The sequence below is a fragment of the Acanthochromis polyacanthus genome, chromosome 3 (genome assembly GCF_021347895.1).
Source record: "Acanthochromis polyacanthus isolate Apoly-LR-REF ecotype Palm Island chromosome 3, KAUST_Apoly_ChrSc, whole genome shotgun sequence".
NCBI classification, from domain to species: domain Eukaryota; kingdom Metazoa; phylum Chordata; class Actinopteri; family Pomacentridae; genus Acanthochromis; species Acanthochromis polyacanthus.
The window spans coordinates 5,035,578-5,050,782 of record NC_067115.1 but is presented as its reverse complement, the minus strand read 5'-3'; the positions used below and the strand labels follow the sequence as shown (position 1 = coordinate 5,050,782).

At 39.3% G+C, this 15,205-nt stretch overlaps 1 protein-coding gene across 1 annotated transcript; it reads right to left on the bottom strand.

Moving 5' to 3' along the window:
* Window positions 1-8,879: 8,879 nt before the first annotated feature.
* Window positions 8,880-14,481, bottom strand: thumpd1 (THUMP domain containing 1). The gene is made up of 5 exons (XM_051945780.1): window positions 13,975-14,481; window positions 12,662-12,839; window positions 12,485-12,570; window positions 10,294-10,456; window positions 8,880-10,209 (listed from the first exon to the last, which is right to left on the bottom strand). The coding sequence occupies exons 1-5, from the start codon at window positions 14,179-14,181 to the stop codon at window positions 9,878-9,880; spliced, it is 966 nt and encodes a 321-aa protein (XP_051801740.1). The 5' UTR covers window positions 14,182-14,481; the 3' UTR covers window positions 8,880-9,877.
* Between the last annotated feature and the right edge of the window lie 724 nt (window positions 14,482-15,205).

Genomic DNA, 15,205 nt, shown 5'->3' with positions numbered 1-15,205 from the left:
TGTGGCAGCTGCTATCCAATCCAATAAGATCTTCCTCCACAAAACACACATTATTAGCAACAGAATGAGCTGCATTTGTCCAACATTGATGTACCAGCAAATGGAGTGACGCCAAGCAGCTTTTTATTGCCGTCAACTTGTCTTTGGCGTACAGTAGACTGGATTTACATAACAGTTACTGTACGGCTGTGAAAAGCTGGCCCGTGGTAACTCTAACTACAGAAACAGTGAAGTCCAGAAAAGCATCTTAAAGTTCACCATTTCAGGATGGAAAGCATAATGTGTGACAAATAGAAAAGTTGTAATTCCATTATTTTAGGCCATTTTAGTACATTTTATCCTAACAAGGAGTTACTGCTGTTTTGATTTGGCTAGTTCTCTTTTAGCCAAAGTGCAGCACCCTCCATAATTATTGGCATCCCTGGTTAAGATGTGTTGAAAGCCTTAAAATAAATTCAATTTTTATTGCAGAAGCATATTCTCAAACTGAAAACTGTTGAAAAATGTATTACAGGAGAAGATTAGGTGCTGTTTTGTTGGCAAAAGGGGGTTTTACAAAGTTTTAACATCAGGGGTGCTAATAATTGTGGCACACATGATTTGATGTAAAAGAATTATTTCTTAATGTGTGATTTTTTTCCCACTGAATAAATGCACTTTAATTAAAGGTTGGATTTTGCTCTTTTATTTCCATTGTGGTCCTATATTATTTAGAAAAAACAGAATTTATTAGAAGCTAAAGAACACATAACCAGTAATTATGGAGGGTGCTGTAGGTACGGTATTTTTCTCTTGCTACATTATTTATATATTTAAGTGAAATACAAAACACATTTACCAAGACGCCACCCAGTTAATATATTTGATATTTATGAATTACAAATGACAAAAAACTAGCTAAGGTTAAGTGGTTATAAAACTCTTCGCTAGCTTTCACTGGAAACTTATTAGCACAACTGTAGCTAGTTAGCTGTTTCTTTTTAGCTTTAATTAGCAGTTACTCTCATTCTTCATATTTACATTCAGTTTTAACACAAATTTAACACTGCTGCAGCTTAACATTTTAAAATGGTGAAATCAGTGTCAATTTTTTTTCTCCTAAACTCAGTCTGGACCACAAACAGAATGTAGCTAGCATGTTTTAGCTTTGTGGTGCAGCTTGCTTCTCACCTGTGAGGTTACTTTTGTTTATCATTCAATTATACAGCATTGTTTTGCAATCAAAAACAGATTTGACAGCAAAACTACACACACTGCAGTCAAAGAATATTTTTATTATTGAGACTACACTAAAAGATGGATGACACATTTGCATTGGCCGGGATCAATCAGAACAAAAACTTAAAAAACAGCCACACTTACTGCACAAGATAAGATGTCCATGGAGAAGACCGAGCTGCAGCCTGTTCAAGAAAACAAGTTTAACAAACTGACTCTGACCCTGAACTCTGAGCTGATGGACCCTGAGATAGGCAACTCTGAGTTTTCACACTGTGTCTTTTATTTTTCTTCATAGGTCACGTAGGTTGCAAACAAAGCTGCCGGACTCACATTTTCATCATGAATTTATTTCACTTGAAACAAAACTTTTTTTTTTTTTTTTTTACAATGTAGTGCCCACATTTTTGCTGTTTTTAGGGTCCAACTGTGTAACTGATTCTTAAATGGTCCTTCTGAAGGCTTCGTGGCTCCTCAAAACACCATCATCAACTGGAGAACCTCTCTATTTATGGGTTGGTTCTTCACTTTATGTGGTTCTTCAAAATACTGAAAAAGTTTTTTGTTATGGTGACAGGTAATAGTATGAAATTAGAGCTGTAACTAATGATTAATTTTGTTATTGATTCATTGTTTGGTCTATAAAATATCAGAAAACGGTGATCCCCTAAATCCCCTGAATCATAAGCTGGAATTTTGCAGTATGTTGTTTTGTCTGACTAGAACCCAAAATATTAAATGTATTATAGTGGAAGACCCAGAAATACAACAAATTCTTAGATTTGACTTAAAAAAAATCTGTTAAATGTTTATCAAGTCTCTCTATCAATTTAGTGCCAGGTCAATCCAAAGAGACATATCTTAAAAATGGTTCTTTAAAGAATATATTTTCACTAAAGTTATTTTGAGAGCCATTTATGGTACCAAAAAAACCACATATTTTAAAAATATTTTTAGGCCCTTTTGGGGGTTATTCAATTTAATGTACATAGGAATGGTTCTTTAAAGAACCTATTGCTAAAAGATTCTATAAAGAAATAACAAAGGTTCTTACATGGCATCACTACAAAGAGCCATTTTGGTACTAGTTAGTCTTTTTATTTTTCCTAGTATAATAGCTGCATTTGCAAACAACATAATCTTCCCAAGTAGCTAAACCAACCCAACCAACCAACCAAAAACCAATAATCTGATAAATGAATTAATGCAGTGTTATACTGGAAAATAAAACTGAAACGACTCACTGCAACACATTCCTGTTTTTAATGCAGTTCAGTGAAAAGCTGATGAAGTGACTGAAGATGTACAAACAAAGTAGGCAACAGTGTGCCATATGCTAAGTTCTGTCTGGTAGACTAAAGCAGGTCTCATTAGTGAAAGAGGACCTTGATCCACTTCCGTCTTAAGCACCGACTATCGAGTGGAAAAAAGAACGAGAAGTAATTAAAGCTTTTTAGAGCCACACAGCTGATGTCCAAGTCCTGCCTCCTCTCCATAATCTGCTGTTCTTCCATTTTCCCCAGGTTTCTATTCACATCTTTACTCTGCATGCCGTCCTGCTGCCTCTCTGCCCCCACACAGCCTCCGCTGTCTAACTAATTGTCAAGGTTCTTGTTAGCATTATGCTTAAATGCGTCTCTCTGCAGCAAAAGCCACCCAGTGATATGGAAAGCACCCTCAGCAAGGATTATACCGCTGATGAGAACTAAATGTGAGTGTGTGTGGAAGGGAGTAGCTGCTCCTAAATCTGTTGTTCAGTCATACTTTCTGCTTTCTCCATCTTGTTGTTCCATCTCTTCAACTCAGCAAACTCTTTCTCAGCTTTTCCTACTAAAACCAAGCCGTCTCTCTGTCATTCACAAGCAGTCATTTAACATTCAAACGGCAACTTCATCCCAGGTATTAAGAAAACTAATTTCCCAACATTAATATACCCCTCAAAAATGCCCACTTACTTCCTCCACAAATTACTTCCCCATAATCCTAATCAACTAAATCCGTCTGCTGATTGCTCCCGTTCTGCGGAGACAAATAGGAGTGTTTGGAATCAATATGAGCACTCTTGGCCTACCTGTAGGATTGTCGGGGTAACAGCTAATGGCAGCGAGCTGACAGGCTGTAGAGGCTTGATAAGCATTTCTCATTATTGAACCCCATTCACACAGTCGACTGCTGCACACGTACAACACACACAATCTCTCCGAGAAATAGATGTCCTCCAAAACACATTGGAGTCATTGTGACAATAGATATAAATAAACAAATAAATCATTGGTGCGTGCATCTGTTAACTAAGCGTGCGTGCGTGTGTGCGTGCGTGCGTGCGTGCGTGCGTGCGTGCGTGCGTGCGTGCGTGCGTGCGTGCGTGCGTGCGTGTGTGTGTGTGTGACAAGACAGAATGCGTCTGGAGAAGCTGTAAACTAACACATACCTAGAGGGCATGGACCAAAATAACAAACAAAAGCCTTTATTATACAATAGCACTGCAGTAAAATACCAGTTTGGCATGGATCCTAATTGCTTTTTCCTGCAGAGAACAAGCGGGCTCAACTCAGTGGTCATTTTTGTGGCTGCAAAGTGTTATCAAGCGAATGCCACATTCGGTGCCATCCAATCGGTGTTGGTCCACTCAGGAAAACTTTCCAAAGTGCCAAGTAAATACAGCTCGGTCATAATTATCACTTACCACTGTACTATTTATCATTGTGCTTTAAATTACTTATGACGGATGCTCTAGAAAGTTATCAGTCTCATGCAAATCCTAATTAAAAATGCAGACACAAAAGCGTCTGAGCTAAAAGTAGTAGACACTCATGACTACGGCACACATTATAAAAGTAACTGAATTAGCTTCACCTTCTCTCTAATTGTAGGACTTTTTCTTGACAGAAAAATGTGACTTTTCACATTAAAACATTAACAATGGCTCTGCTTTGTCCCTGTAAGCAGCGAGTCAGCATGGAACAATCTATCCCTGGCATCCCGGCATGGAGTTTGCATGTTTGCATGTGTGGATTTTCTTTGGGTACTCCGGCTTCGTTCCACAGCCCAAAAACATGCTGAGGTTAAAAGGTAATTCTAAATTGTCCATTGGTATGAGTGTGAATGTGATTGTTTGTCTCTATATGTATCCCTGCAATAGACTGTCCAAGGTGTCCCAGTGACCCTAATAAAGATTAATAGGTGTATAGATAATGGATGGATGGATTACTTTTATTATTCACACAAGCCATAATAACGTCCTTAGAAATGGTAGTTCTTTTAAGTGTAGGAAGAACAAATGTTAATGTGTAATATCCTTCTTTTGCAAATATGAATCTAATTGTTCTGGTACAGCGGTTAGAGTTCATGACCCCTCCAAGGCATCACAAGATGAAAGCTATGAAAATTAAATCTAATTGGTTTTGAGGAGAAAATCAGTCTTTAGTCACCAGCAAAAAAAATAAAAAATTTAAATTCAAATTTAAAGGATTTTTTTTTTAGTTTTTATAATTCTATAATTGCACCATGGCAGAAGAGATAGCTAATGTAGCAGACAAAATAGTCTCAACTCAAGGTTCACTCTGCTGTGGCTTTCAATTCTACGACATAGTCCTCATCAGCAGTCATGGAACATGCATTTTCTTGAAACAGCTGGTTCCTGTAGCTGTTAGCATTCATTGCTCAGTAAGTAGACCATATGGTGGGTTCTTATGCAGATTACAAAACATTTGGTGCTCTTGTGAGAATTAACGGCAGGACAGTGTATGTGGGAATGATTCCAAGTAAATTACAGAGCCCGTGCCATTAGGAAACCATGTGCAACTGTGTGGTCTACTGATGTGTTTAGGAGAGTACTATTTAGCACTCTCTTGCTGGTTTGGGTCTTTTTGTGCTGTAAAACATATCAAACATCATCAGATTTATCCTGTACTGTGGCTTGTCTGGCTGATATCATTCAAAATACAGAACTGATGGATTATTACAGGTCCATTATTGTCCCTCTGGCAAATAATGATTCACATGGTCCCAGAGTGTATCTTTCAATTATTAAGCTTGAAATACCACAGAGATGCTTCATTTCACCATGGCTGTATAATCCCTGGTTTTAACTCTGTTCTAAGTGGGCTGTTTCAGTGTCTGTCATTTTAAATAAAGATGAGCCACTCTTGTCCACACAACTTCAGGAAGAAGACTCTCTCTGTGCCTGTGAATGAAAGTGTACATCGAAACAGGTGGCTGTCTGCGAAGTAGCTGACATATGTAACTGAGTATGTGAAGCTTCCAACTTTCTGACTAATCATTTCAGATGGAATTATAATAGAATTCACAGCACAGTTGGGGTTTTCTGCTCATGTGTTTGGTGAGTTTTTCAGACAACACTGTCGTTAAAAAAAGACTATCTTTAAGCGGCGCAGAGCCATAACTTCAAACGGCTCTGAAGTGAATGCTGGTTAACATGTAGCCTTAATGGGATGTGTCATTAAGTTGTCTGAAAAGAGAAACTGAAGAATGAATAAATGAGAACAGCTTTACTCTGAATTCAGCTGTTTGTGAGCACAGAGAGCAGGAGAGAAGAAAACTGTCTGAGTGTATGTTTCACTGAAGTACAAGTGGTGATATGAAAAAAATAGTAACACACTTAGTCCTTGTTTATTGGTTTCAAATCGATCTTAAAACTTCCACCATCTCTGAACGTCCCTCAGCATCAGCTTCCTCAGAGCTCTGACCTGTGGACATACTAAGGCACTTCAAAAAGTTCTTGTTCTTGGCTTTACCAGAAACGGTCACAGGAGGAAGATTGTATTTGCATTTTTTAACATAGTGTCCTTGAACTTCAATGCATTTGGTCCACTGATACTAAAACTTTGCTATTCCTTACAGAAGAAGGTCATATCTTGAGCCTCCAGATTCTCCTCAACAGCATGGATGATTTTTCAATCACTCTGAAAAAGGCAAATATTTAAGATGATTTCATTTTGGGAAACCGATGAGAAAGGTTCATGGTTTAACAGTTCAAAGCCACATTTGGCTGCGTCTGCCTCCTGTGCTGTGAGGACGGACACATTGCCCTGGAGCAACAGCAGCATCTCAAATCTGTCCCCTCCTTTTCTCTTTGATTGCTTCAAACATTTGAGCTTCTGTGAACAGTGATTTAAAGCTTTATAGTATATAGTTATGCCCCAAAATGGGATCGACAGCCTTTGTTTTTGTGCGAGACAAATAACTTTTATAAGTACTCTTGTACAATCGAACCTCTGTTACCCTCACAATGCCCTAACACTAAGAACTTTTCCATTGTTGTGGGAACATTAAAAAAATAGAGATCCACTGGTCTTCAGATCCTTAAGACAATGGAAATTCATGAAGACTCTTGTGTTTACTTTTGTAACCAACAGCAGATTATTTGGTGTGCTTTTTTTTCGTGTCTGAGACATTCAGATTTAGCAGAAACTACCATAAGTAAATAAACCTGATGAACTATAGGGTTAGCAGCTGCTCAGAGTGGCTCCCCTGGAGGTGGTGAGGGGACAGGAATATGCACGTTTTGATCCGGTCTCAATATGTGCATTGGTGTGCTGGAGGCTTCAAGTTTCCATCATGACATGAAACTGAAAACAGCCATCTAGTGACACACTCTATACATGCTTCAATTTGCACCATAACAGTGACATAACCCGAGCTGATTCTTTAGTACGTAAATAGGAGCCAAATGCCTTTTAGAATTTCGATTCTTGCTCATCTAGTGAAGAATTACAATGGTTAAAATGCAGCGCTTACATTATGAAACCAGTTCTTCCAAGGCTTTAATGGATATTTTATCCACATGTAAGTAAGTAAAAGTAGACCTGAAGTCCTTTATAAGCTCAACAGTTTTGGTTTGAGCACGTTCTTTCTGCACTTAGAGAGAGAAGGCTGCAGTTGTGAGGGGGTTGAGGCCATTGTTCGGTTAAAGTGAGACAAATGAGACCCCGGAGAGCACTACTTAACCACTCATAAAGGTCAGATATGGAGCCACACCAATGGATGCTAATCCTGACCCTGGGGACTGTGTGCACATGCGCCTGTGGATGTAATTGTTTCACAGGCCTGTGACATTTAAACCTGAATGAGTGTACAATCCTGGGTGGCAGAGCAGTGTGTACGTGCTTGTGTGACTTTGGCTGGAAACCAGTGGGCTTCAGTGCCCACAGAGGTTTAATTAGACATGGCTTTGGGGGCAATTAAAACATCAGAGTCTATTTTTTTTCAAGCAGACAGCACCATTTAGTGACTACCGTAAGTATTCTCTTGATTTTGATTATGCTGTTCCTGGCTAAACATTCAAAACTGTCAGCTTGCAGGGAAAAGGACATTTTAATAACCTTCTGGTGCTATTAGTTTCTATTTATGGGAAAACAATAACATTTACTAAAATTAATTTTTAAAGATTCCTTTGCATCTATGGGAGATAATATCACACCTGAATTTCACCCAGCAGCCAACATATCATTACGAGGCATCATTGTACATTAGCCACTGTGTAGGCTAGTCACACACACTAATTGGTATTGTACTAATAACACGCTGGCAGGCTGCAAACATCCAATCCTTCCCCTTCGCAGCAGAGCTTCAAGCCTGTCAGCAGGTCTCACTGACTGGTTCACCTGAGAGCCAGTGGAAAAGCAATTTGTGAGTTTTAGCTGAATGCGGTGGAGATAATGACTGGCAGGTCACAGCAGCAGTTCAACCCAAGTGTAATGAGCAGAAAAAGAATCCACAAATCAGTTAATGTGTGTGTGTGTGTATGAGATGGAGATAGAGAATACAAGCTGGAGTTTGTTTTTATTATAATTAATTAGCATTACCTCACTGTATCCTATTTAGTTATACCGCGCTCTTTATGCTGTAGAGACTTTTTTCCAGCTTCTCCTAATTTTAGACACTTTACTTTGACGAGTCTACCCACAAAAATCTCAAAACAAAGTCATGTCCTTCTGCTAATATAATGAAAAGAAAAAACATTAAACAGTGTGTGACCTTCAGAGGAAGGCTCGGTAGATGCAGAGGACAGACCCAGGACAGTTCAACAGGAAGACGAGCACATATTCTGGTAGAAATCTGTAAAGTGAACGGATACAAAAACTCTGGAAAGAGCCACCGATGCAAAACCTTTTGCAAACACTGGAAAACAAACAGAACAGAAAGCAGTGATCTGAAGACAGGATCTTTTTGCTTGATTCACATCTTTGGATCAGACTGAAAAATCTCAACAACTGTTTAATGTTGGATAATGTTCATGTCTCCTGGGGACTGCATCACATCCTTTGTCTTTTCACTGAGCATCATCATGAGATCAGAATTCTTTTATGCATCAACACCTTCAAACCTAACATCACTCCCATCACCCTCAGCTGTTCACGTGTCTCAGCTACTTAGGAAATTCTAGGATACTGAGATAAAATGGTAAAAGTGCTAAATGGTCTGTATTTATATAGCGCTTTATAATACCTGAAACAATACCCAAAGCATTTTACATAAAACATCACATTCACACTGAGATAAACTAAGATGATGAAAATGGGAAACATACCTGTAAACACCAACATGTCAGCTCAGACTGAGTGTTTTAACTTTGTCTGTTACTTCAGTCTTAAAAAACATCTTCCAAAAAGAAACTGTCTTCAAAAACAACCCCAAAATATATTATGACAAATTTTATTGAGGCATATTGTCACTCAGAAAACTACTCAACTCACCAGAGACCGGTACAGTTCCTTGGTATCACAGGTTCAACTGTTCCTGCTAAATTACTTGCCCAACACATGTAAAATAATCCCGTCTGTATTGAGATATAGTACAGCTGGATCTGTAAATGAACACGTTTCAGGAAAGCCTATACTGTTCACGTTCAAAACATTTAAAAACTACATAAAATGTAGGTGATCTAAAGCAAAGGCAGGATCTTAGTGATGTTTTGGTAAATTGTTCATCCATGACAAACAGCCATTGTGCATCTTTCCCAGTGATCCTCATGACTCTGTAAAATGAGGCGTTAACTCCACCTTGTGGAGTAAAAAAGGAAAACCGACCAAACGTCAGAACATTTACAGGTGTGACGCAGCACACACACGTGCTTTTCTACGCTCCCTTAATGTGACTTTTCCATCATCCTTAACCTTTCCTTTTAAAGTCGTCTCTCCTCCACTTCTTTAACCTTGTCGTTCCGATCACTACAACGCGAAACACCACTAAATAAGCAAAGAACAGCTGGGAAATCAGTCAAACACACAGGTAGTTTTAATTTAGGGACTAGCTTAGGAAACAATAGTTACAAAAGCCAGACAGATATGAAATGTGACACCTGTTAACCTGAGCGAAACTCCTCTTTTCTTTGAGTAAAAATGTCAAAAACAAACTGACACAGACATTAAAAATCAAATTCAGATTGAAAAACTGTCAGCTGTTGGCTGAGTTACACTGATATGTAAAGTTAATTCAAACCACGGTTTTCTGAAACACACAGCTCAGTTTATGAACATTAAAAAACAAATTATATTACGATCATTTTGACTGTTGCCAACCTCAACATTTTGACAAATCGTGTTATCAGTCCATGTAACACAAACACACTACAATATAAAGCGACTTAAGATGATGTCTCACCAACTGACCATGAGGTTTCTGTAAATGTGAGCTTTTATTCCGCCACACCTTCACCGTTATCAGCCTCCTTCTTGTCCTCTGACTCATTTTTGTCCCCGTTGTCTTCACCTTTATTCTTTTCTTTGTCCGTCTCCCCTGCATCGTCTTTCTCCTTCTTCTCGGTTGTGTTTGAATCTATTTTTGCTGCGGTCACATCAGGCTTGGGTACGTCGTCTTTCACTACTTCCTGTACGTTGTACTTCCTATACAGTGTATAGTCTTTTACCACACTGATGCAGCACACGGCCTTGATGACCTCCACAATGATCGTCAGTTCAGGATTAGTCAAATCCACTTTGTTTTTAGGGTTTAACTTCCCCACGAGACCTGTAGTGGTCAGAATCAAAAGGACAAGTCAGGAGCGGTGCAGCAACGATAAAACGTACGAACATTAGAGGAGTCCAAGTCTACCTGCAATAGATTTGATGATTTCATCCCTCTTGTTGTGGCTGCTGTTGCGAGCCTTGAAAGCGATCTGGTAGGTAGCACAGTTCGGGGTTTTGAACCAAGGCTCCAGGAACGTGGTCAGGTATTTCACCATGTCTTCCTGGAAGGCCTTGCACGTTCCAGTCACCTGGAGGAGATGAAAGCAAGGATCAGGCACTGTGGATGACAGCATGGACACTTCTATCATATATATTAATGTTGCAGAGCTAAAAGTGGTTTGGATTCTAAACAGTCTCACTCAGTCAGGTTATTCTGTAAAACATACCTGTCTGGCTGCACCTCATCATTCTGCTGTAGAGGAAAAAAATATGCTCTGGCTTGTTTGTGTTTCTTTAAACCAGTCACAAGCAACTAAATAACGAAATAACCACCAAGAAATAAAATGCAAATCAGTTTGCTTTCACTTGGTGGACTGAGCTGTCAATCAAATGGCTCTAGGCGGGGCTTCCTCGTCGTTCCTGATCACAGGCCGCTCAGAGGGGCGTGTCGTATCTACTCTTCATATGCCTGTGATCAGGAACGACGAGGAAGCCCCGCCTAGAGCCATTTGATTGACAGCTCAGTCCACCAAGTGAAAGCAAACTGATTTGCATTTTATTTCTTGGTGGTTATTTCATAATGCCTGACACCATGAAATAGAAAAATGCAAATCAGTTTGCTCTGGGCGGGGCTTCCTTTTCAGGGTGGGGAGTCGTACCCGCACACAGGTTTCTGTCCTGACGCCAGCTCCGATCACGGCTGAAGTGAAGCCGTGTCACCGTGGAACTTCGGCTGATTCTGCCATCAGACACTGAAAGGACGCTGCTAATTCGGTAAATTAATGTTTATTTTCTTATCAGTGTGGCAGAATAAGCCGAAGCTCAACGGTGACATGGCTTCACTTCAGCCGTGCTGGGAGCTGGTGTCAGGCAGGACTCCTGTGTTCAGAATCCCCGCCCAGAGCAAACTAATTTGCATTTTTCCTTTTCTTGGTGGACTGAGGAAATATAAAGGGAAATAAATAAATAAATAAATAAATAAATAAATGTGGAAATATAAAGAGAAATAAATAATTAAATAAATAAATGTGGAAATATAAAGAGAAATAAATAAATAAATAAATAAAAGGAAAAAACAGAAAAGGTAAAAGCAAAGACAAAATTTTCCTTTTTATTTATTTATTTATTTATTTCTCTTTATATTTTCACATTTATTTATTTATTTATTTATTTCTCTTTATATTTCCACATTTATTTATTTATTTCTCTTTATATTTCCACATTTATTTATTTATTTATTTATTTCTCTTTATATTTCCACATTTATTTATTTATTTAATTATTTATTTATTTATATTTTGATTTGGCACTCCTATTGCTCCATAGACGAGCACTGTCGTTGAAATGGATAATCAATGGAAAAAAAAAAAAAATCACACTGCCTTTGCAAGGTTCAAGAGAAGTCCTGGATGACTGAGACTCTACACAGAGAGATTTGCAAAACTTGAAATTGTCAGGCCAACCCTGCCTGGAGGCTGTTGTTGTAAAGTGGAACAGTAAAATCCAAACAGTGAAAGTAGAGGACAGAGCTGTCTGGCATGAGCGGCCGCCTACACCGCATGAGTCAGATCAGGATTCGAGAGCCATTTTGCAAATATCAAACAATATCTCATTTTAAAGTCAATACACCAATGAGCAACAACTGCCAAATGACCTGAATAACATTAAGCATCTTGTTACAGTGCAACATTCTGCCAGGAATCTTTTGGTTCTGGTGGTTACGTTGATGTTACTTTGACGGATAACACCCACCTATTTACTATGTCAGACCAAATATCAATCCCCTCCACATGGCAGTGCCCCACCACCACCAGCTGGACCACATATCCTAACACACAGCAACAACTGCTCAGGGACGGCCCGGGGAACATGACAAAGAGCTCATGTTCTGGCCTGCAAACTCCACAGATTCCAATCAGATCAAGTACCTACACAGTATTAGGCGGCGGGTTTTAATGTTGTGGCTGATCGGTGTTGATACTTGATTAAGTTCAGAGTCTTAAGTGCTGGGCTGAATCAGTACCTCTCTACTTATTCTACTGTAATACATTTCTATACTGCATCTATTAAACCACATTAAACAGTTAGATTGACATTAAGTGATTCTGTTTTCTCACTGGCAGCATTCGGAGGATCACGCGTGACTTCTTCTTCTTGGTTGTGTGAAGATCAGACAGGATGTGATGAACCAGTTTGTCAGATTCTAGGACAGAAAAAAGACAAATCGTAACCACAGTAACACTGAAAGCTAGAAATGCATCAGACCAACTACTCTTTCATTTAAAAGTTCTTACCCAGGTTTTGAGTTCGGATGAAGATGACGTTGTTTGCTCCGCTATCGAGAGCCTGGAAGCGTCGCTCCTGTTTGGTTCCAGATGCCTGCAGCTGTGCCACTTCTTTCTTCAGTGCAACATCAACATCTTCCTCCTCAGCCTCCTCTTCATCACTGCTGCTGCCAGCATTTTCCTGCAGCTGTGATCAAGAGCGGCACTTAGTTCAACTCTAGTTGATATAACTTAGCAGTTTTTTGATAGATAAGCACTGATTTACATGTTTTACATTTTGCATGGATAAATGAAGTATTTTTGATCAAAATTTTAAGCTTAGACTCGCAGATGTTACAGTATTAGTTCACCAAATTTCAGAAAGCTGAAAATTTGACAATTATTTCTGTTTTCGAACTTTTAAAATGTGTAATAAATTTTGAAAAATTAGACCATACAACTAATGGGTTAGATGTCTGTGTAGGTTCTCATTCATCCAGGTCAACGTTATCCAAAGTAGTTTAAATTAATCCACTGGACTTTAAGAAAGTTCCTTGAAGACGTTTCACCTCTCATCCAAGAGGCTTCTTCAGTTCTGGTGGTGGTTGGTGCTGCCTCAGCTTTTAAACCTCTGTGAGGTGTGTCCAGGGCTATTATTCCAACGACCGATACCAAAACTCACCTGACTACTTAACGATGGTCTTTGTTTCGGTGGGGGTCGTTGAAATGTGTCACTGAGCCCTTGTGTGCTAATTGTTGAGTAGTCAGATGAGTTTTGGTATTGGTCGTTGGAATAATAGCCCTGGACACACCTCACAGAGGTTTAAAAGCTGAGGCAACACCAACCACCACCAGAACTGAAGAAGCCTCTTGGATGAGAGGTGAAACGTCTTCAAGGAACTTTCTTAAAGTCCAGTGGATTGATTTAAACTACTCTAGATAGCTAATGGGTTAATTAAGAAAATAACCTACAATTCAAATAAACATTAATTGCAGCCTTAACTGTAAAATCCTGTATATATTTATTGGAAATAACTAATTAATGGAATATGGGTCACTTTTTACCCATGTTGTGCATCAAAGGGGAAATCTGAGTAATGCATTCCAAATTGTATTTAATTTAATGCATAAATATACAACTTAGGAGTTATCTCACTGAATATCCACTAATTTGCAAAAACTGTCCAACAGTGTCGCAAACTAAACAGCTAAACGTCCATTCTGGATGTTTATTTTCTCCACCAGTCTGAGACAGCAGATTGAACAAAACAGCTCCCAGTCTTCCAATGACCACAGTGCATTAAACCCCGTTTGTCCCTCAGCAGCAGCAGAAGCAGACTCACCTTCTCGGGCCCATACAGCTGCTCTGCGTACTCATTGAGCAGATTGAAGGCCTCGGCGGTGCACTTTCTCTCGTTCATGTTGCATGTGATGAGGATCCCCTCCATGCCCACCTCCAACTCCCTGGAGCCCTTCCACCTCTTGCCGTGGTGACCGGACCCATAGCGCTTCTTGCTCCGCTTCCTAGACTCGTTCTGCGCGGCCGACATGTTCCCAGCAGGCTTCGAAGCGGCTCAAACACCGAGCAGAGAGTCGAGGCTCTGCAGCAGCAGCAGTTACCCGCTCGTTTTCGGCTCTTCCTAACGGACTTTCTTAGCCGTTAGCCGAACAGCGGAGGCTAGCACGAGCTATCTGAGATCGTAAAGCTGCAGCGACTACAAAACGAAAACACGGAGAAGTTGTGAGACTGATGCAGTCTGTGGGTCCAACATGTGTTCAAGTTGGAGTTGTGGCTGGTTCAAGGAAGGACGGCGGAGCCATAGGGGCGGAGCCACAACACAGCGCGTTAGTCCTGTACGGCGGCCCAGGAGGGACAAAAGTGTTGGGCCGTTTGGAAAGGCAAAGCTAAAAATAACAAAACACAAAATGAAACAAGCTGAACTATCTATCTATCTATCTATCTATCTATCTATCTATCTATCTATTTATCTATCTATCACATTCAACATAATTTATTTACTTAGTTGTGGCCAGACTGAGGTCATTACTCACACTAGGGTGGCACAATGTCTCGGTTTATTTTCCCCCTATAGGTCAGCAAGTAATTTCTTTTGGCATTCACTCTTATCAGTTGGGTCAATATATAATTGAGGGACTTTTGAAGTCAATGGGATATATATTGCATGCATTTTTATTAAAATAAAAGATACTAATGCTTTTTTATGTTCATTATGATTGTGTCTTTACAAATTCCATAAATATTTATAATGGAAACAGTCACCTATTAATAAAAAAACGACTGGATATCAATAAAATGTCAACTAAATAACTGTCAGAATTTAATAACAACCACCTTCTAATTAGCTAAACAATAATAAAATGAGCTTAGTCAAAAATTGTTTTGATTGTGTTCTTTTGATGAAGTTGAGATAATCATGACAGATAATTCTTTTTGGTTTACATCAAATTTCATTTGCAAAAATAAATTGTATCTGTGTAAGAGAAGTCACTTCCAATTAAGTTACCCATTACTAAAACACCTGACCTGCCCACATGATGTCATTTCCTCCTGAA

Coding starts and splice junctions, on each gene's coding strand:
- thumpd1 (XM_051945780.1), bottom strand. CDS start 14,181: ATGTCGGCCGCGCAGAACGAGTCTAGGAAGCGGAGCAAGAAGCGCTAT. Junction 12,840..13,974: donor AGCTGTATGGGCCCGAGAAG/GTGAGTCTGCTT, acceptor TCTTGATCACAG/CTGCAGGAAAATGCTGGCAG. Junction 10,457..12,484: donor TGATCCTCCGAATGCTGCCA/GTGAGAAAACAG, acceptor CATCTCCTCCAG/GTGACTGGAACGTGCAAGGC.